This window comes from Tenrec ecaudatus, chromosome 10 (assembly GCF_050624435.1).
Source record: "Tenrec ecaudatus isolate mTenEca1 chromosome 10, mTenEca1.hap1, whole genome shotgun sequence".
In the NCBI taxonomy this organism is placed as follows: Eukaryota; Metazoa; Chordata; class Mammalia; order Afrosoricida; family Tenrecidae; genus Tenrec; species Tenrec ecaudatus.
Window position 1 is genome coordinate 105649159 of NC_134539.1, and position 22649 is coordinate 105671807.

The 22649-nt window shown below is 47.8% G+C and overlaps 2 protein-coding genes across 4 annotated transcripts; one reads left to right on the forward strand and one right to left on the reverse strand.

Annotated features, from left to right (window-relative positions):
• The first annotated feature begins 117 nt into the window (after nucleotides 1-117).
• Nucleotides 118-11065, forward strand: MIS12 (MIS12 kinetochore complex component). Of its 3 annotated transcripts, XM_075561147.1 has the most exons (3): nucleotides 118-279; nucleotides 8028-8723; nucleotides 10232-11065. In XM_075561147.1, the coding sequence occupies exon 2, from the start codon at nucleotides 8061-8063 to the stop codon at nucleotides 8679-8681; it is 621 nt and encodes a 206-aa protein (XP_075417262.1). In that variant the 5' UTR covers nucleotides 118-279; nucleotides 8028-8060; the 3' UTR covers nucleotides 8682-8723; nucleotides 10232-11065. The 3 variants fall into 3 exon arrangements, with proteins under 3 accessions (XP_075417262.1, XP_075417260.1, XP_075417261.1); XM_075561145.1 differs by having other exon boundaries at nucleotides 8028-11060; XM_075561146.1 differs by having other exon boundaries at nucleotides 270-325; nucleotides 8028-11060.
• Nucleotides 11066-21140: 10075 nt separating this feature from the next.
• LOC142458144 (uncharacterized) lies at nucleotides 21141-21497 on the reverse strand. The gene has a single exon (XM_075559188.1). The coding sequence runs from the start codon at nucleotides 21495-21497 to the stop codon at nucleotides 21141-21143; it is 357 nt and encodes a 118-aa protein (XP_075415303.1).
• Between the last annotated feature and the right edge of the window lie 1152 nt (nucleotides 21498-22649).

The window sequence follows — 22649 nt, forward strand, 5'->3', positions numbered from 1 at the left end:
GGTTCCTTCCGCCAATCCCCGCTGGCCACAGCTAACTTTCCCGCCTGGCCCCTTGCCTCAGCAAGGTAAGCCCGCCCCCCACCCCACCCCAATTCCGAACGGCAGCTAGCCAATCAGGAGCGCGGTGGAATACCGCCTTTGCTTTCGTTCACTGAGACCAATATCTGACGGGATTTGCGGGCGCCCTTGGCGTCGCCTAGTTCTGACAGTCCACTGTGGTTTAAAGCAGGTGGCGGGAAGCCGCTGTATGGTTGGATTTCTCTTCCGGTGGTCGCTTTGGTAAGTAGCGCGGCGCCGCCTTTTCTCGGAGGAGGAGCGGGGAAAGGTACAGTTGGCTTAAGCATCCTTTGGGAGCGAGGGAGGCGATCGTTAGAGCAGCTTCGTCAGGCAGCTGGAGGGCGTCCTCTCTGAGGTCCCGGCATGCAGCGGGAGCGCAGTGCAGGTCGGGAGCCTGCGGACCTGCCTGCGGGCAGGTAACCGCCCCAGGTGGCACTCTCCGTCCTTGTCCAGCGTGTTTTGGGTTTGTCCCAGACACCTCCGACCTTGCTAGCGGGGATAATATGGCAGGCCCCTGGAATAAAAAATTTGAAAGTGGAACTTGGCGCAGTGCCCTGAAGGTCTGATGATAATGCAGAGGAGGGAGTGGGCATCTACTAGGTCCAAGAGGATATTTGCCCAACGGCTCGCTAGTAGAATTGGTAGCAGTGAAACATGGCTGGGTCTCCCTTGGCTCGTGTTTACTGTTAACAGAAATACTAGAGGGTAGTTTGTATTACCACAGCGGAGGAGGGTGGAGGCCTGGACTCCAGGGAAGGCTCTCTCCTGCCCCCTTACCGGCGACGGGGGAACTTGCAGCATCTCTTGCCCACGAGTACTTGGCTATCCTCACAAGTGCTTCTGTTTGCCTCCATTTGGGCTGGTCTTTGTCAATGCTGTTCTTCCGGTTACTCAGAAGTGATTAGTTTTAGGACACACACTAGTTGTAGACCTAACGTAACAGAGAATTCCGTAGCTATACGGGTTAGAATTCTAACGCAAGTGAAGTCAATCCACAACACTCTTTGGAGCTGAAAATAGCCCAACCCTGGCTGGTCAGGTTAAGAACCCCCAGCTTTAATTTGTGGCTTGTAAGCAAGCCTGCTGGCTGCTGATGAGTAACCGTGGGACAGCTAACTGAAAGTTAGGTGGTCAAACCTACCAGCTCCCCTGGGAGAAAGATGAGACTGGGTGCTCTATAAAGATTTGACAGCTTTCAAAATCCTCCACTTGATGGGAGGAGGGCTTTTGTTTTAAGGAAGCTTTTAATTTATTTCAGAAAATTTTTTTGAACAACGGAGTGAAGTTAAGTCTGATAGTGTTAGTGTACGGAAGCAAGATCAAACCACTCCACCTTATTAAAATTGAAGAATATGCCTTTTATTACAGCTAGCTGTGCCAAAAGAGGCTAGCGCCTGAAAAACACTCTTGACTCTGATCAAGGGCTTAGATGGGCTTTATACAACAATTAAACTAGGGGGCTAGATTGGCGGGGGGAGGCATTCAGTAGTTACATTCTTTGTTTATCCGGCAGGCAGGATATTAGCAGAGGTCACCTGCAAGATTTACTACATTTCTTGCTTATCGGGCAGACAGGCTATCAGAAGGAGCTAAGGCAGTGGTTCTCAACCTTTCTAATGCCGCCACCCTTTAATACAGTTCCTCATGTTGTAGTGACCCCCCCAACCATGAAAGTATTTTCGTTGTTACTTCATCACTGTCATTTTGCTACTGTTATGAATCATGTAAATATCTGATACGCAGGATGTATTTCCATCGTTACAAATGGAACATCATTAAAGCATAGTGATGAATCAAAAACAATGTCATTATATATTGTAAAATATTTATTTCTAATGACAAATCAATGAAATTATGGTGTAGCATGGGTAACAGTCCTCACACTGGGTACTCTGCCTGTGGGTGGACCGCCTGGAGACTGTCTCTCGGTTCCTCAGCCCATCGGAAAGATGCGTTTTTCCGATTGTCTTAGGTGACCCCCTTGAAAGGGTCGTTCGACCTCCAAGGGGGTCATTACCCACAGGTTGAGAACCGCTAGGCTAGGGGGACATTGGTGAGGTGGGTCAAGGTCTGTCAGGAGATGGGGAGAGTCTTATCTGGCAAGAATGTTTTTGGATAAGGCAGGCTTGGGTGGGGCAATGGATACGAAGGTTGAGCTCATATAAACACCTTTGCCTGTTTTCTATAGATCACTTGAGTTGATTACTTTCCAAGGTAAAAGGGGACTACCACTTTAACAGCTTTGGCAGTGTGTCAGGGGAGAGTAAGGCAAGATGGAGTTGAGAATAGGATGTTTGCCTTAAGGCAAGTCTTGAATGCAAGGTGTTGATAATCATTGATAATGATTGGGCAGAAAGTCTCTGTAATACAAATGTTAAGATCTCAGCTAGTAGCTAAAAGGTTGGAAGTTTGAGGCTACCCAGGGGAGCTTTCGAAGAAAGGCCTGTGGCTATCTACTTCCCCAAATCACCTCAACCTATAGACTCTCAACATTCTTAATGTCATGGCCCTTTAATACAGTTACTAATGTTTTGGTGACCCCCAACCATAAAATTATTTTGGTTGCTACTTCATCACTGTCATTTTGTTACTCTTATGAATTGGGTGACCCCTGTGAAAGGGTTGTTTGACACCCCCCCCAAGAGGGTCTCGACCCACAGTTTGAGAACCACTGCTAGAGACCACAGTTCTCCTCTGATAACAATGGGGTCACCATGCGTGTGAGTCAGCTTGATAGCCTCAGGTTTTAGGGATCACCAATAACAGTTCAGGATTGATAGAAACAGTAACGATGAAGATAGGTTGATATAAACAATAAGTTTTGCATATTGCTATATATGGAAAGAGCTTAGTATGCCATCTATGTGAGACTGGATGGTTTCAGTTTTTTTTAAAGAATAGCTGTAGAAAACAATGTAACACTTTCCAACTTGGCAGAAATTAAAATGTTGAATAATAGCAAGTGTTGGTTAAGGGACAAGAACAAAGTTCTTAAGTACTGCAAGTGGGAATAGACTTTCTAGAAAGCAGGAAATGTCTGTGTAATAGGGATGCTAAGACACTCAGCTTTCCCCTAGTGGTCACACTGTAAGGTCTCTCTCCTGGCTAGATTTCAGCCTCGGTCCTTGGCTCCACACGAGAAAGAATTCACTCTGGAGCCGGGCTCGTGATCCAAGTGAATTTAATGAGAGTTAAAAGAAACTTCCGGTTTTACGCGGCACTCATAGGATTCCTTTGACCATGCGGCCTGGCAGAGACTGCTCAGGGTCACACAAGGATCTCTCTCCGAAGTTTCCTCCCACAAAGATGACAAGACAAACCAAACCAAGACCCTCTTGGTTCCTGCCTTTTCAAGGATTCCCGGGGGAGGTGTGAACTGCCCCAGGTTGATCCCATTGACTGAATTGCAATCACCTGGCCAGGTGGGCTGCTTCAGGTTTAATGCCCATCTGTGCCCACCGGCGGGAAAATCCAACTTTGTCCTATGCTGGCTCTCCTGGGCATGTGTCAATAGACTTCCCAATCCCTAAGCTAAGCTACCTAACAACACCTTGGGCAGGGTGGGGTTTGAACCCCTAGTTGCTCTAAGGGAGAAAGATGGCTTTCTGCTGTTTCAGTAAAGACTTAAGTCTTGGAAATCCTACTCTGTCCTTTAGAGTTACTATGAATTGGAATTGATTTCAAAGCTAGTGAATTTTGAGGATTTGTGGGGTCTTTTTGTTTTTTAATCAACTCATTTCCATACATACAAGGTCCCTAAAAAGGTGGATAGAATATGGTTGGTAGGTAAGGAGCAGATTAGGAAGGCCCTTATGAGCTGTGTTGAAAGAATTTGTACTTGACCCTGAGGACATTGGGGTTGCTGGGGACAAAAATCATGCCACCTCCTGGGAATCTCCACAGTGTAGAAAAGTCTTCTTGAAGAAGCATGTTGTTGTGTAGCACTGAGCGGAATTCTGACTCATGGTTAACCTGTTTAAGAAGCAGGGCTGCCCCACAGACGCCCTGAGGCTATAGCAGATCCTCAGGTCTTCTCTCCTGCAGACCACAGACCTTTCACCTAACCATTGTCCCAGCAGGGCTCCTTTCGCTAAGCCTATAGGAGATGGAGGTGGAGATTACAAGGACACAAAGACAGGTTTCTATTTATAACCACTACCCACATGATCCCTCCATGGTAACACCATCTTGTTCTCTCATAAAGAAGATTGAACTGCACACTTTTTACAACCTCTTCCATAAACTTCCTCTTGAATTCCTCTGGTAATTAAAGTAGCAGTTTCTTTTAGCTAACTGCCTTTCCCCAAAAGAATAACAAAGCTCTTACTTCTGTGACAAGCAGATAGATGGTGGTAGCTCGGGGGAAAGGAGCCTCGGTTGACTCCACAAAGAGACGGAGTGCGGTTTTCTTAGCTGTGGGTGTTGTTGCACAGGGTCAAGGCCCAGACTCTGGCAAACACACACTGCCGGTCATAATGCTGACAGGAGGCTTACTCAGCTTCTCACTGCGATTTTCTAGATGATTGGGTTGAAAGGACAAGGAGTTAGGACACTGGCAAAAGAGTAGCTGAAATGTCGGCTCACGAGACCTGCAATAGATGGGGAGGGAAGGTGAAGTGGGAGAGACGGACATCAAGAAATAGAGGGTCACGGGCAATCCCTCCACTTCGCACGTTGTTGTTGTTGTTAGGCGCCATCGTGTCTGTTGTGACTCATAGCAACCCAGTGCACAGAACTGAACACTGCCCGCTCCTGTGCCAGCCACTGTGCCCATCCATCTCATTGAGGGCCTTCCTCTTAGCTGCTCCTCCACTTTACCAAGTGTGATGCCCTTCTCCAGGGACTGGTCTTCTCCTGACAGCATGTCCAAAGTATGTAAGACGAAGTCTTGCCATCCTTGCCTCTCGGGAGCATCCCAGCTGTGCCACTTCCAAAACAGATCTGTTTGTTCTTTTGGCAGGCCATGGCATTTTCAATATTCTTCTCCAGCCCCAGACGTCAAAGGCATCAGTTGTTCTTTGATCTTTATTCAGTGTCCAACCTTCACATGCATAGACTTCTTCCAAGACAGATTTGTTCACTCTTTTAGCAACCCATGGTACTTGCAGTATTCTCTGCCAGCACCAAAATTCAGTGGAAGATTGGGTAAACTATGGTGTGTGCACACAGTGGAATATTACCTAATAAGACCATCCACCTGGAGAAACAGCACGCGGGCCGTATCCAACCACCTCAGGCTTCAAAAGGGAGAGTGATAGTGACCCTCTAGGACAGGGTAGAACTGCCCCTGTGGGCTTCTGAGACTGCAAATCTGGAGTCTTTCTCGATTTACTTTCATTCACAGAGCGGCAGATGCTTTCGAACCGCTGACCTTATGGTTAGCAGCCCATCGTGTAACCACTATACCAGCATGACTCCTCCTCCCCACAAGGGAGGAGCATTCCATTCCTCACCAGCCCAAGGCCTATTGCCACCAGGCAGAGGTCAGACATGCCCTGACCTTCCATCTTTCTTTCTTTCTTTCTTTCTATCTATCTATCTATCTATCTATCTATCTATCTATCTATCTATCTATCTATCTATCTGGAAACAGTCACTCCTCCCACAACATTCTGTTTCTCTGCTGGTATTGGTAATCCATTGCAATGGCCACACAATTTACCAGCAAAGATTCACAATTATGGGGGCTTATTAGGGACGTTAGCAGGTTATCTATCACTAGTCAGGTTTGGTAAGCAGGATACTGCCATTGTTTTACAGCCGTGCTTTGGTCACTCTCTGGTCCTTCACCTCTTAGCCTCCGTGGGCCAGGAAGTCAGCTATTGCTCCGCCTCCCAGACTCATGCCTTGCTCCTCTGTTCTGTCTCATGGTCTCATTGCCTCTTCCTCTGGCCTCGCCCTGGCGCCTGTTCTGCCCCAGCCTCTGTGCTGCAGCCTCTGGTCTCAGCCTCTGCCACTTCAGAGATCTTGAACATGTTTACTGGGGGCTCTTCTTTCTGGATGGTCCTGGGATTTCCCTCTTCCTGCTTCTGGGATGGCTCATTCTTATAGCCACAGGAGTGGCCTCTAAAACGGCCCAGTTCCCACTACTGATGTTTCACACACCCCACCATGTGCTGGGAGTCAGAGATGTGGACAGAAGAGCCATATGAAATTTCCCTTCACCACAACCTGCAACATGCCTCAGACCACAAACCTGGAGGGCAGCATGCTGAGTGAAATTAGTTAGTCACAACAGGACAGGTATTATGAGGCCACTTGCAAAAGATCAGGAAAAGGTTTTCATCCTAAAGCCTTCCCTGATGCTTGCCAAGGAAGGGAGGGTAAAGTACTGGCTAGAGGGTAGTCATGTTCACTCGGGTGGTTGGGAAAGGAGCATGTGTAAAAGGGAGGTCGGTAAAAAGTGCGGGAAGCAGCGGAAGATATTGAAAGGAGGGCGAAGGTTAAAGTCAACAAAAGTAAAGACTGCATACACCGTCCTTCTGTAGTGGTGTTGGAGTAGATGCATGGACATGCACCGTGGCCAAATGGTTGTGGCGGGGAGAGTGAGAGCATGTATACACACAAATAAAGTCCACCAGGCTATTTACACCAGAGCGTTTACCTTGGCTTCAAACATGTCCATGAATGTGATGGAGCATTGTGTTAGGCCGGCCCGTCTGGAGAAGCAAAACCAGTGACGTCCACACAGGACCTTTCTATCAAGAAGGAGTCCAGTTCAAGTCCGTGGGTCCGATGCTGACCGGAGCCCTCTTCAGAGTCCCAGCAGGAAAGTTACAGGCAGGTGGGCAGAATGATGTGGGAACACGACAGTGGACCAACAGCTCCCAGGATGCAGCAGCCCACATCAGGCCGCCCCAAGGGGTATATACAGAATCCAAGCAAGCAGGAGGGCAAGAGAAAGAAGTTCTCTGTCTCTCTTATAAAAGGCCACACCCCCAAGGAGGCATCATCAGACTGCGACCTGATTGACAGATTAGACCCCATCCCTACCCCCACACAGGTAGCATCAAGTTGACAAAAATCTAACCATTACGAACATACAACGGGCAAAGTTAGGAAAACTTCTGAAACAAAACCAAAAACATGGAGGAAAGGAGTCACTGAGCCTGGGAATTGGCATGGCATAGTTCACAATGACAATATCCTCCATCCTAATTTGCGGAGTGGGCTGAGGTCTTAAAAGCTCATGGGCAGCCGTCCCAGGTACAATGATTGCTTTGTCTCAGGGAGAAAGGAGCAAAGACAACGGAAGATGTGTGGAAACAAGTCCCATGGACTAATGAACCACTCGAATATCAGACTCCACAACTCTGAGACCAGAAAAACTAGATGTGTCATCCCCGTCCCCCCCCCCCCATCAGCCACTCCGAAAGTGCCCACTTTAGAAGGTCTTCGATGGAGTGGGAGAAATATGTGGAACAGAACGCAACATTTTAAAAAATACCAGGCTTGCCACGCAGGTAGGCAGTGTTGGAACTTCTGAGACTAGTCACTTAGCGGGTTTGAAAGTGAACTTGCACCTGTGGGTCAGTTTCAGCCAGATGACAGGTCTATGTGGGGAGCAGCCACTGGAGGGAAGTATGCACACCGTGGGATAAGCGGCCATGTAAAATCTGCAGGGCAGCATTTTACCCAGGGACGGCGTTTAGAAGAGTGTGGAAGGGAGCCGGTGGGCTGCCTGTGTCCACCATGGAGCTTGCAGGCAGAGGGGCGAGGCGCTGCACAGGAATTGCTGCTTGGCAAAGGGATGCTCTGTGCCGTGACCTCCAATTCACAATAAAAGGCGGTTTTTGCTTGTTGTAGTAGTAGTTTCATCTCTTATTAAACGAAATAAGGGGTGAGAGGCTGGAGGTCTGGAAGATTAAGGTAAAATAGGGGTGTGTGGATCATTTTTGTCATGCGTAATGTGGTTTGAGTCTTCACTCAGAATAGTTTTATTCTACCAATTGTTCTTTTCACATTTGCAGATTGCTCACAGTCTCCGAGTGAAACAAGCCACGATGTCCGTCAATCCAATGACTTATGAGGCCCAGTTCTTTGGCTTCACACCACAAACTTGCATGCTTCGGATCTACATTGCGTTTCAAGATTACTTATTTGAAGTGATGCAGGCGGTGGAGCAGGTTATTGTGAAGAAGCTGGATGGAGTCTCAAACTGTGACATTAGCCCCATCCAGATTCGCAAATGCACAGAGAAGTTTCTTGGCTTCGTGAAAGGACGTTTTGATAGCCTTTTCGGTAAAATGGAGCAGCTGTTTTTGCAGTTAATTTTGCATATTCCTCCGAACATTTTGCTTCCTGAAGACAAATTCCAGGAGCTGCATCCTTATAGTGAGGACCAGTTCCAGCTTCTTAAAAAAGAAATCGAACAGTTACAGGAGAAGTATAAGACTGAATTATGTGCTAAGCAGGCCCTTCTTGCAGAATTAGAAGAGCAACACGCTGTCCAGGCCAGACTCAGACAGACATTGACTTTGTTTGATGAGCTTATAAATGTCGGCAGACACCATGGCACTAGTGATTTTAGGGAGAGCCTGGTGTCCCTGGTCCAGAATTCCAGGAAACTACAGGACCTTCGAGGCCATATAGAAAGGGAAGGGGCCGGCCTGGAAACATCGTAAGTTTCCCAACGGTGAAAAGAAAGAACCTGTCAGGAAGCAAAGGTGGGAACTTGCGCCAATGACCGCTTATTCTAAGAGAACCAACTTTGTTGCTGGCAGTTTTCTTTTGTTCAGTCTTTCTTTAGCTACCCCACCCCCACTCCAACTTCCTTCTTGGCCCGTTTCCCTAAAATGTCTCTGACCTACCCTAAATTCATACAATGTGTTACTAAATGGCAAGGGACTCTCAAGTCTGCAATGGCCCATGTGGGGGCATCAGCAAAGAAGTTATGGTCTTCCCCGGCCAGCCTTAAGGTATTTGTAGAAGCATCCCTCAGTCATTTGACATTATTCGGCTGAGACCTGTGTTCACGTGTGACTCCTCTATTGGTTGGCCAGCACATTGTGAGACTGACTGCCAATACAGAATGTTCGTTTTTCCCCCTTTCGCTTTGTCACTTAATCATTTTCTGGTTTCATCATCTAAAATCAAGTTTGTTTTCAAGATGCAAGGGTAGAAATTTCTGGGCCCTTCTAGGTTGATTTTGGGAAGGAGGTGGTCCATAGCTAGACTTCGGGTGTTCAAGGCGGGCCGACCTGGTCTTCGTGGCTGCACGGAGTTCTGGTCCCAAGTAACGGCTTCCTCGGGGAACTGCCGGTCAGTTGGTCCCTCAGGTGCTGCTTGACTTGGTGCCGGACCACCAGGTTGTTCTCCATGCTCTGGACTTTCCACCTGCCAGCCGCCTGGTCTCTCTGACTACAGGCTCCTGAGCTGTGGTCTCTTCTACCCAGTGGGGGTGCTGCTGTTGGCAGCGGTTGATCCTTCTGGCTGCCTGGGCTCTTGACCCTGCCAGCAGTACCCCTTGGGCGCTGTAAGACCTCTGACTTGCGTGCAGGCTGTGCTTTTCAGAGATCGGTATGATAAAGCTGCCCACCTGCTCCTGAAGTGAGGACAGCTTGGTGGCTGCGTCTATGGACTCCTTCACTGTATGGGCCTCCCAGGGGAGTGGGGTACTCAGCATCATTGATATATAATAGATATATATAATATGTAACACACATTCCGCTTCTCAACCTGGTCCTAAAATTTGGTCATCACAGGACACATCGGCTGCTCTGCGGCTCTCAAGGATTTGTAGGCCCTGACTGTCCCTATTCATCTGCGTCAAGGCCGCAGCCATGTTGACCTTGGAGGTCATTCTCTAGGAGATTGCCAAGTCCCTCTCCTTCATGGCCGTGATAGATGTAGTTTTCCAACCTTAACGCTCATGATAGGCTTTCTTAATTTTAGTTGTAATACCTGAGCCCAGCCTCCACCACGCTGATCTGTTGACCCAGCTGCCTTGCTCTTAACCCTCAGTTGGTAAAGGGCATCGTCCAGGTCCCATGTGTGGGGCAGTGTGGCTGGGGAAGGTTGAGGTCCTGGCCCCCAGTGACTTCTTATATGAGGAAGAAAAGTAAGCAGAAAAGGCAGCCTTGACCTTTAGTAAAGGAGTCTTCAGTTTTAGAACAGATCATTCCCATGACCAAGGCCTTGGTGATGTTAAGCGGTTGATTATCTTGTACCCCAGGAATAGAAGACCCTGGACAATAAAGAAGCAGCTCCCACTGGAACAGGAGGAGGAAGCCTGTAACATAACCCAGTGTTCTGATGGTTACATATTTAAACCAGTCTATATTTTTTGTTCCCCAGTACATTTTGGAATTGCCTTGTAGCTAATTTATTATAACTTGTTTATTCAGATTGTAATTTTATTCACTCTCATTCCCCCAACAGGATGAAATTGTAATCAAATCTTATGCTTACTTTCAATGGCATCTGAAATTTCTTTTTGTAATTAAAATCCGTTTAAAATGTTAGATCACCCAAGGAAAAGGAAGAAACAGCAATAGCAGTTTGTAAGCTACTTCTTGCCCTTCATCTCTTCCTAAAGAATAGAATTTGGAATTCATGTAGAGAAGGGGCATTTTAATGATTAATATTTATAATTAAATAGATATAGGAGGCCTATGTTTGCGTGTACCTGTATGTGTGTGTAAAGCAGTCCCTTTCCCAATCTTGTTTGTTAAATACATGATGATTTCAAAGCATTTTATTAAAATTTCCCCCCAAAAGATCCGTCTGTTTTTATTTCCCAGAACCTGAATGTTGCCCATATTTGGACAGAGGGAAATCTTTGCAAATGTAATTAAGGATCTCGAGGAGGCCACCTTGCTGGCATATCTGGTGCGCCTTAAATCCAAAGGCAAATGTCTTTGTCAGAGAAACAGAGAATCGGTATGACCCTGAAGTGAAGCAACTCCAAAGCGGAAGAATGCCACCAACCCCTGCACGCTGCAGAAGGCGGGGAGGATTGTCCCCTACAGTGTCTGCCCTGGTTTCAGACTTCTGGCCTTCAGAACCGTGAAAGAATGTATGTGGGTTGTTTTAAACCACCATGTTTGTGGTTGCAACAAGAAACTAATACACCTGGTGAAATCAGAATAAATATTCTTAAGGATGAAGACAGCAGTTGTGTAGCGAATTGCTTAATCTAGCCCTTCCAGCTATGGTCCTTGTGACTCTTACAGTAATAGGAGGTGGTAATTAGTGGTTATCAACTTGGTTCTGACCCAAAGCCACCCCACGTACAACAGAACAAAACACTACCCAGTCCTACGCCATCCTCACAGTTATGTTTGAGCCCATTGTAACCACGGTCTCAATCCGGCTGAAGGTCTGCCTGTTTCGCTGCCCCTTCACTGTACCATGATGCCCTTTTCCAGGGACTGCTCACACCTGATCACATGTCCAAAGTGTGAGAGGAAGCCCCACCATGCTTGCCTGTAAGGAGGATGCTGGCTGAACTCACAAGACAGATGTGTTTGTTTTTTTGGCAATTCGTGGTACTTTCAGTCTTCTTCAGCACCACAATTAAAATGCATCGATTCTTTGGTCTTCCTTATTCAGTGTCTGGCTTTTGCAGTGTTTGAAAATACCATGGCTTAGGTCAGATGTACTTGAGACCTCAAAGTGACATCCTTGCTTTTCAACACTTTAAAGAGGTCTCGTGAAGCAGATTGGCCCAATGCAGTGCATCATTTGGTCTCTTTGTTGCTTCCATGAGCATTGATTGTAGATCCAAGGAAGATATCTTTGATCATGATGTTACCTTTTGGTCCAGTCTGAGGATTTTGGTTTTGTTTACACTGAGTTATAATCCACAGTGAAGCTAAAATCCTTGATCCTCCGCAAGTGCTTCCAGTGTTTCACCTTACTGGTAAAGCACTCACTAGGCTGCTGAGGAATGAGGAAGATGGGTGACTAGTCAAACAACTGGAAGAGATCCCTACTTACACCCATTCCAAAGAAAGGTGATCCCACAGAATATGAAAATTATCAAACAATATCATTAAAATCACATGCAAGTAGAATTTTGCTGAAGATCGTTCAACAATGGTTGCAGCTGTACATTTACAGAGTTGCCAGAAATTCAGGCTGGATTCAGAAGAGGGTGTGGAACAAGGGATATCACTGCTGATGTCAGGTGAATTTTGGCTCAAAGTAGAAAATACTAGAAAAATATGTTATATTGACTATGCAAATGCATTTGGATCGTAACCGATTACAGGTAACGTTGAAAAGAATGAGAATTCCAGGACACTTCCATGTGCTCATGTGGAACCTTTATGGGGGTAAGGGACAGTCATGTGAACAGAACCAGGGAATACTGCATGGTTTGAAATCAGGAAACGTGTCAGCCACGGTTGTATCCTCTCGCCATACTTTAGTCAGTGTGTGTGCTGAGCAAATAGCCGGACTGTGTGAAGAACTCAGCAGCAGGATTGGAGGAAGGTTTATTTCCTTTGATAGTCACATGACACAGCTTTGCTGAAAGCGAGGGGGGAATGACCGGGAGACTATGCCAATCTGGTCCTGGTGGTGTCCACCCAAAGGATGTCAAAGCTCGCTGCCGAATGCAGAGAATGGAATCCTGGGATGGTTCGTTGAGAGCCGGGCCGTGATTGCCAGTGGTTCAGCAGTTGTGTGCTGGAGTTGCCGTCCTCCGTGTGTGATGTCACATAAATCCTAGTCTTGATGGCTGTGATCATTGTCCCATTTGGGAGTGAATCGTCCAGTATGTTAGCGAGGCAGGACTAGAAGGCAATGTATCCTGAACCCCCACCGTCTTGAATCACTGACTCAAGCCCTCCCTTACCTGACTCACCACACTTCCTACCCTTAATTCAAGGCACACCCTTGCTCAGCGGAGGGGAATTTCCTTGAGGTTATGTCCTGCAGCATTATACACACACACATACACACGCAAAGGGGTACTCCCCCAAAAATGGAATTTTTTTCAAAGCTATGTCTTTTTTTTTTAAACTAAACAACTTTATTACCTTCAGAGTACTCTCCTTTATACTTAATACATTTGCGATCTACAATTCCATTCTTGGAAGCATTTTTCAAACTCATCTGTTTAGATGGCTGATAGCACCTCCCTTCTTTTTTTTCTTTACCTCTTCGGTGTCGTCAAATCGCTGTCCTTTCATGTCCCTCTGCATTCATGGAAACAAGTCACATGCAGATGGCTGCACGAGCAGGCGCATTGTGACAAAACCAGTCTCCCACCTGCCACAAATCAGGCTTTTCTGTTGCACACTTTTAAAAAATCATTTTACTTGTGGCTCGTACAACTCATCACAATCCATGCATCAGTTGAGCATGTCTGTACATGTTGCCTTCATTCTTTTTCTAAACATTTACTTTCTATTGAGCCCGTAGTATCGGCTCTTTCGCCCCCTTCCTCCCCCATCCTCATAACCCCTTCACAGATTGATTGTACATTGTTATTTTCATCTCACACCGATCGCTGTCTCCCTTCCCCCATGTTTTCTGTTCTTCCCCCTGTTCAGGGGTATATGGTTATGTGTCGGTCATGGCAGTTGGTTCCCCCTTCCTTCGTTTGTCACACATTGTTATGCTGTCTTTTTAGAACCTCTAAATAGAAAGCTTGTTTAACAGTCTGACTTGGTGGAACAAACTCCAAATGCACTACAAGTTGACATTTTCATCCATTTAGGAAGTTGATGGACATCTAGAACGAGGTTTGTCATCAATGCAACATTTTACCTTTATTGATATGAGCAAACCACTCATATACTTGACTTTTTGCCATAGCGCTGTCCTTGTAAGCTGTGTTCAACATCACAACAGTTTCTGCAGCATTGTTCCCAAGCAGCAAAAAAAAAAAAAAAATCACTGCCACCCGCTGTTCTCCTCTATCGACCATCACAAAAAAACGAGGTTTGAGCAAAACTGCTTTTTTGAAAAAGTGACCAGAGAAAACCTTCCCAGGCAATGCCACTAGGTGCACTAACTCAGAGCGAGTTGCTGGATGCTGGCCTAGTGAGAAATGATTACTACTGAAGCTCTACCCAGCAGAGCTTTTTCCAGTTGTTGTTTTGGTACCCCCTTGTATGAATGCTCCTTCTCTTACTCTGGATCTTGCATTTAGCTCATCAGCATCTGACTTCCAGCAGTCTGTCGTCTGATTCACAGCCTCCTCAGCCTTTTGAGCCAGCTGCTACCTGATGATTTGGATTCATCAGCACTTGCAACCACGTGGGTCAGGAGGAATCTCTCACCTGACATTTTGATTTGGGCCTCCACAACATTGTAAGTCATTTCCCTACACTTTATAGGAAAGGTATAAGTCAGAATCTGCCAGAAGGCAAGGAGCATGACTTACTTATTAAAAAAACAAAATCCCGGCTTTCACAAAGAAAGGCCTAAAACCAGGTGACCTCACTATCAGTCTACCTAGCTTTGAAGAAGAATCCATAATACCAATTCTTAACAAACTACCAGCCACTTGTTAAGACGATTCTATGTTGAACTGTCCTGGCACCCTGTTGCACATCATTTTAACTCTGAATGTGAGGGTTTGCTTTTGGACTGTATTGCTTTGATCTGTATGAACTGTCCTTATGCCAGTGTCATGCTGTCTTGATTAATGCAGCTGTGTAAGTTTTGAATTGAGTAGAGGAAGGAATTTTTCCTAACTCTCATGCGTCCAGTATTACTAAAACCAAACAACAATCACAAGAAAATAAAAATTACAGTCACTATCTCTTATGAAAAGCTTTTTTTAAAAACCCTCCAAAATATTAACCATTCTAATACAGCAATATATTAAAATGGATTATACAGGGGGGGCTCAAAAAGTTGGTGGAAAATGGAATTTGCCACTAGGGCTCTTGAATAGTTAATGGTACAATATGCCCCCCAACAAATAAACACAGACTGCTTTCCATCAGGAATAAGGCAAGGATGCCTGCTGCCAGCACTGAGATTCTAACCTGGACAATTAGGCAAGAAAATGAAATCAAAAGCTTTCAGATTGGATAGGAAGAAATAAACCATTTGCATGTATACTCTTGTATGTAGAAAGCCCTAAGGAATCCACTAACAACCTTAGCAGTTCATCAAATTTACAGGTTTGGGGGTCAATACCTAAAACCCCACCGCATAAGCATTTACCCAAGTGCAAAGTTCAGGGAGTGAGGAAAGGAAACGAGACCCAGGGAACAAGTGGGGTGAATGAGGGCACATTGTAATCAAGGGGTCATGTAAAACTGATGATCTTAACATATGACAAAGTAACACTATGAATTATGAAGGGTCCATGATGGGGGGAGTGGGGAGGAAGGGGGAAAACAAGCAGCTGATATTAAGGGCTCAAGTGGAGGGCAAATGTTTTAAGAATGATGATGGCAACAAATGTACATATGCACTTGATACAATGGATGTGTGTATGGTGATAAGAATTTTATGAGTCCACAGTAAAATGATTTTAAAAAAACAACAGCTGATCATCTGCTCTAAACGCCTTCACATAATTTACAGTAGAAACTAATGAGGGGAAAAAATCAATTGTACAAGGGGCCTTCAAAACGTTTGTGGGGAAAATGATGGCATTTTCAGTTGCGGTGGGGCTGAGAGGTGACTCAGCTGCCGTCCGTGTTGCCCCTACCATTGCCTCGGCCGCGAGGACAAGCCTCAGGAGAGGGAGAAGGCGAACACCAACCGCATGGAGCTGAGGGTGGCCGGGCCATGGCTGTGTCAGCCAGTCCAAAGTCAAGAGGCACACACCGCTGAGCAAGCTGATGGTGCCGCTCCTGTGAGTGACAGGGCTTGCCAATAAGACGGATTAGACGGATTAGAGTCAGGTTGATGGACAGTCAGTCTTCGAAACTGACACCCCAGCCCAGTTGGAGATGACCATCGTCCTGTCCCAGCAGCAGATGGGCTTGGGCGGCTGGAGGCCCCTTGGATGTGGCGTCTGGGCACCGTCCCACACCCGAGTCACCTGCCCTGGCCTTTGCAATCAGTGGTAAACACAGAGGGTCTGCGGAAACTCGGGGACAGTCACCAAATTACTTTGGTCTCTCTGACATACTTGGAGAGCGACCCAACACTATTTCTGCAGGGATTCACCTACAATCGAATGGAATGTGCTCCTTTGTTTAGGGAAAATGCGCTGTGAGGCTTTGGGGCTTGTTTTGTGGTTGTTTCCCTTTCCTGCAACACTTTGGCTTCAAACGTGTGACCTGCCTGTCTGTTTTCAGTCTGTTGGCTGAGATGTGGCCCCAGCTGTGTGGTATCCACTCCTCCCCACCCCGCCCCCACCCCCTCATTGCAGCCAAGCATGTAGGTGCTCCTGTGTGCATGCACACTGCTTTGGGTGCCGCACCTGCAGAGCTGTTTGGGAGGCCTGGTGGGATGGAAGAAAGGATTTCACTGGCTGTTCCAGGCACAGCCTATTGCATTTTACCCACATGTTGCAAATGTGAGCTTTGTTCAGCATCTGGTAAAGTCAACGGGCAGATGCTCAGATGCTGCTCCAAAGGCAAACCAGGGGCACCGTGGGGCCCTTCCCTAGTGTGTCCCTGCAGGGCTCTGGGCCTAGAGTCCCCAGCACCACTGCTCAGGGCCTGTCCATCGGTGCTGCAGCAACCATTGCAAACGGGCTTCTCCCCTTTTAGGCTCATGTAGGAGAAAACAGTGGCCACAGTCCCCTTCAGTGGTCTTGGTTCTTCCAGGATGTGTTTCTGCTGAGTAATTATGGTCTCTGTAGGAAAAGGTAACATTAAGGATTGCAGAACTTGCCCTTGTGTCGTGTTTCACAGCTACTTCGGAATGTGGGGACAGAGGAAGCCCATGGAAAGATGGCTTCGTGTTAGTCATGGATTTTGGCTGTGCTGCTTTCCGAAGACAGATCGAATCCATAGGCACTAGTATGGTGACTTCAGTTCTGTGAACTATGTGGGGATCTCTACCAATTACAAAGGCTCATCATGCCGCTTTTTGTCCTTGAGTAAGGAAGGGTTTATTGCTGCTTGATGGCTCTGGCTCCGCTTTTTGTTGTCACCCAGCGGTGTGACATGATCCTTCTTCTCTTGCTTGTGTGAAATCTTGCTGAGAATCTTCCTGTTTCCATTGCAGTTTGCTATGTGGGCAGGGGTGGGGTGTTTGTTGACCCTGTTGTGCTTCTTCACCAAGTTGTACATTTTTTATTGTCCTTTGCTATCATAAACAGTAAATACAGTTTTGGTAAAAAAGAGGAAAACAATGGAATTTCTTCATCAAGTGTTTGAAGCCCCCTTATATGCCTGCACGAAACCAAACCCACTGCTGTGGAGTCTCCTGATGCACAGCAACCCAGTGGGCCAGAGTGGAGCCCCCTCGGGTTCCTCGGACTAGGTGTTTATGGGCGCAGACAGCCTTAGCTGTCTCCCTCAGAGCACTCCGTGGGCTTGAACCATTGACGGGCGCTTAATGGATGAAAACACCAGGGCTCCTGGGAGCAATTGAAACCAAAAAAGTGGAAAGGACAAAACAATGGGATTAATAAGTAACAAAATGGCAATACCAGGGATGTTCATGGATGATAAGACATTATAGAGGCAGCAGTGTGCTCCGATGTCCCAGCAGATGGCGCTGGGACAAGTGGATAGCCACAGAGAAAAGAATGACTCTAGACCCCTGCCTTAGCTACCTTGTGCTGCTTAACGACATGCCACAATTAGATGGCTTTACAATGCATCTACTTTCTCAGAGTTCAGGAGGCAAGAAGGTGCTTATCCATGATGAAGACTGTCTCTTGCTTCTACTCCTGGATGATCAAGGCTATCTTCAGTTGGCATGGCATTGATCTCGTGCTCGCACACGCTTGCTTGATCTGCTCTTTTTATATCTCCAAAGAGATTGGTGTGAGATACGTTAGCCATGAATAGTGCCTCCTTAACATAACAGAGAAAACCCATTCCCAGATGGGATTATAACCAAAGACCTAGGGATTAGGGTTTATAACACAGGGACCAGTCCCTGGAGAAGGACATCATGCTTGGTAACGTGGAAGGGCAGCAAAAAGAGGAAGGTCCTCGAGGGAGGGATCGACACTGTGGCTCCGGCAATGGGCTCAGGCATAGGAACAATTGTAAGGAGGGCGCAGGACTGTCCAGGGTTTTGTTCTGTTGTGCAGAGTCGCTATGTGGGTCAGAACCGACTCAACGACACCTAATACCAACAACTCAATCTGTAACAATTGAAATCAAATTAAGAACATAAGTTTACTAACTAGACGTCCAGTTCCTACACCAAAAACTCAAACTTAACTGCCATCAGGGATGCCGACTCATAGGGACCCTGCAAGAAGGACAAGGTAAACTCACCGCCTCTGTGAGTTTCTGAGATGCTCTTTACAGGAGTAGAAAGCGCCATCTTTGTTCCAAAGAGCAGCTGGTGGTTGCAATTAGCAGCCCAACATGTAATCACTCTGTCACTAGGGCTCCTTTCAGTTCATACATGCAGTCATGCCACACAAAATGTGTTTAAACATGTCTCTGAGATCAGTACAGGGGCCCTCCTGGTGGCATAGTAGCTACGCATCAGGCTGCAGACTGCTAGGCGACACTGGGATGAGGTGGTAGGATTGGGGTTTGGAGTGAGCCTAATATGGAACGATGACACAATTTTGGGGAGATAGTATGACTCAAAGTATTTGGGGAATGGCAATGAATTACAAAATGGGATTTTTTAAGGGACATATTGAGCCAATAATACAAGACCATGGGGGCTTTAGGGTCTAATAAGGGCATAGTTGTGGGAATGAAATAATTGGAATTTGGAGTAAAAAGAGGAGCCCCAAATTTAATAGCATGAAAAGGATCATGGCATTGCAGATCAGTGTATAACATTTGAGGCACAAGATGATTTGGCTTGGGGAAAAGAAAGACTAGTCTGTGAGGGGATTCATTGAGGGAATGATATTGGGCAATCTATCCTGGGTAGTCACTGAGGCACTGTCTAATAAGGGATCATAAGGCTGTGTGGATCGGTAAACAGTGGGACCATGAGTCTAGGAAGCACCTGATTAGGTACTGGGATTCACTGGGGAGTCAATACTAAGGGGAGGTCGATGAGACATTCAGGATTGAAAGCTGGAAAAACAGTGATGGGTACAAACGTGGTGGCACCTTGGAGATTTAATTTTGGGGAACAGTGCCACTGGTTTTGTTAGGGCTTTTAAGCACACGTAGACATAGGGGCAGTGGGTGTCATAAGGTGGCACTTAAAGTATGGAGGACATGATATTAAGCAAGTTGTGATAAGCGTGGAGCCCTGGTGGGCCAGTGATTATGCATTGGACTGCTCACCTTGAGGTCAGCAGTTTGAAACCACCAGGCACTTCTCAGGTGAAAAAAAAATGGGGCTTTCTGTTCCTGCAAAGAATGAACAGTTTGGGAAACCCACAGAGGCAGTTCAACCCTGTCTTACACGGTCACTCACCATGAGTCGGAATCCACTCATAGGCAGTGAGTTTGGTGAGTTGAGCGATAAGGAATTGTGGAAGCTGGAACAGGGAAACCACAGGGAATAATGCTGAAAACAATGCGCTTATCTCAAAATCTAGAGTTTAAGGGTGCTGAGTCAAAACTAAAGCACAATCTCAACTCAGAATGACAGGGCAGAAAGACCTCCGAAGGGTTTGCAAGCTTGTAATCTTTCACCAAAGTCAAAGGCCACATCTCTCTCTCAGAGTTCAAACGGTCCACCCTCCCATTAGCGTGTAGTGCTTAGCCACTATCACTTGGGGGCCTGTTCTGGGGCAGAAATGCCTGCATAATAAAGTCAAGTGGGACCACAGATTGAGAGGCAATGGGATGGTGGCACACTTGCTGTTGGGGGACACTAGGGAGGGATCCTGGCTTGGTGCAGAGGCCTGATATGGAGAAAGGTGACGCTGGTCAGTGGGGATGCTAGACCTTAGCATGCCTGGGGAGCGAAGTGAACTCTGTTTGGGAGGGACCCTAGGGCTGTAAGTCTGTTGTTAGGATCCAATGCATGGGTGGACATTAATGGAATGTTGAAAAAGGAGTGAAGGAGACTGAAAAAAACAAGCGTGATTTATTCTATCAGAGGTACCACAATTACAGACATTCTGAATATGCGGTGCTAGAACAATACGTGTATTCATTTTACATCCGAGAGTAAACGGAGATGGCAGGTCCTCGAATAACCCTCCACGGTGGATTCTTCTCAGAGATGACAAACCCGTAAGGTCATTTTCCAAAATAAACGTTTTTCAATATCAAACCCCAACTGGCTTCATCTTGGGACTCACTGCTCTGAAGGGGCTCCCCACCAGGATGAAGCCCCTTCTTACCCTGACAGCATCCTCCAAGGACACCCCTCTGGCCCACCCCTGCGAGTACCCCCAGTCTTATTCCACATTCTGAGTCTGAGTCCTGGGAGGTCTGCAGCCGTTGTCGTTCAGGACACATCCAGACGAGGGCATCCTGGCAGGACAGCTCCGCAGAGGCAGCAACGCCTAAGGCAAGAAAAACACGAGGAGGGGGTCAGCCCCAGACTCCCGCGTCCCGTGCCTGTCCCCGCAAATGCTACTCACTGCCTCCTGCTGCGGCGCGCTCTTGTCCAGCAGCTTCGCTGAGCAGGCTCTCCCGAGGCGCAGAGCAGCATCACAGGGCTCCGGGCCACGGTGTCCATCCTCCCCACGTGGCCCACAGTAGAGGGCCATGGGCTTGGGTCTGCATCATTTCTAACAGAAGGCTGGGTTGCTGTGCGCGCCCCAAACACAAAATGAATAAGGTTCCCTGCTGGTGTCCAAGCTCACAAAGTGGTAGGACCCAGGGACAGGGTCCTCAGCCCAAACGAGGTTCGATCGCACCCCAAGATTTCAAGAGTGACCCCCGAAATAGCCAAGTGCTAACAGCGCCTGCACGCCAAGACCAATGGCTGTTTTGGACTTTCCTACTGACAGATAAAGATGGTGACAGCAGAGAAGTAAAGCACACGTCGAAAGCTAGATGGAGGGGGTGGGGCCAGGACCTCCTAACCCCCTAAACATGAGCCCTTTCCCTGCTCCCTTCCCTTCGGCCCGTGCCCAGCCTACCCCAGCCCGCCGGGGCACCTTAGGCGAGCTGTAAATGGATGTAGGTGAAGATGCAGGAGGTGATGGAGAAGGCGATGGCCACGTAGATGAAGATGGAGAGGTGCGGGAAGTGGTCGAGGTAGCAGCCCTCGTCCAGCGGAGGCGCGTCCTCCCGGGGCGAGGAGCGAGCGGCAGCCTTTGGGGGCTGCGCCCAGCGGCGCCCTGGAGCCTTCGCGCCCGCGCGCCCACCAGCTTTTTCGGCCGCGGGTTGGGGCGCAAGGACGGCGGCCAGCTTCTCCGGGGCCCACTGACCAAACAGGCCTTCGGAGCCAGGGTCTTGGTCGGCGCGAATCTGCTCGGAGCCCCAGGGTTTGCGGTGGAACGGTCCGTCAGCCATGGGCGGGGAGCGCCGGAGGCCGTCGGTTCGGCTAGGGAGGAGAAGCGAGCCAGGGGGTCGGAGCGCAGTGCAGGGCGCTCCAAGGGGGCGGCAGTATTTCTAGCAGCGGGGCGGGGCCGGGGGGGGGGGCTGTCTCTCCGTGGAGGTGCCGCCCCCTGCTCTTCCTTTCGTCCCCAGCCTGTTGCAGAGGTTGGCTCCCGCAGTTCATTGCGCCCCTGGGCCGGGCAGGCCACAACTCTGCAGTCAGGGAGACCTGGTTTGTTTCCATGATAACGGGGCGGTGGGCTCACAGGGGCCTGGTGCATCCAGGGAGCACAGAGGTCGGGGGATCCAGTGGCGGATGGAATTTCTCCAGGGCTTTCCTTCTGCTTTTAAAAAATATATTTATTATGGAGTCATTTTTTTTCTTCATTTAACATTTCATACCTTAAAGTATATGGACCACACGATCTTTGGAGAAAGCGCGTCAAACAAAAACGCTAACAAAATAAAAGCCTTCAGAGATAGCAAAGTTCAAGGGGTTGATGCATTTCTCCTCGGCCTAAAACCTTCTTCCCCTCTCTCCATCTTGATCCCTAAAGGATCTCCTGGGTTTCGCTAGCATTTCTCTTCTTGACCCGCACCGGGAAATCCAGCAGCTCAGCCTTTAGAGCAGGGGTGGAGGAAGTGCAGCCTGCATGCGGTCTGTGTAATTCCGCTTCAAGCACACTGCCATGCGGTCGGTTCTGACACACTGCGCGACCCTGTAGGACAGAGCAGAACTGCCCCTGTGAGTTTACCAGACTCTACAATCGGAAGGGGAGCAGGAAGCCCCCGGCTTTCTCCCTCGGAGAGGCTGGTGGTTTTGAACTACTTACCTGGCAGTTTGCAGCCTAACTCTTAACCATGACACCACCAGGACTCCTTGTGGGCCGTATGGGGTGCTGGAAATCAAGACCAGCTAACATCACCAAAGAGAAACAGTTCCCGCCATCGCGTTAGGGGTTAGTTATGTTTGGCCAAATATACCAGAGTTGATACATTTGTATGGTCCGATAATGACGTTATAAATATCCAGATGGGCCCTGGGCTCTGCTTTAGAGCATCTTACCTACAAAGACCAGCCTGGCCTGAGCCCATTTCTTTCCCTACGCTTCGCAGTCCCTCTTGGCA

Coding starts and splice junctions, on each gene's coding strand:
- MIS12 (XM_075561147.1), top strand. CDS start 8,061: ATGTCCGTCAATCCAATGACTTATGAGGCCCAGTTCTTTGGCTTCACA.
- LOC142458144 (XM_075559188.1), bottom strand. CDS start 21,497: ATGGCTGACGGACCGTTCCACCGCAAACCCTGGGGCTCCGAGCAGATT.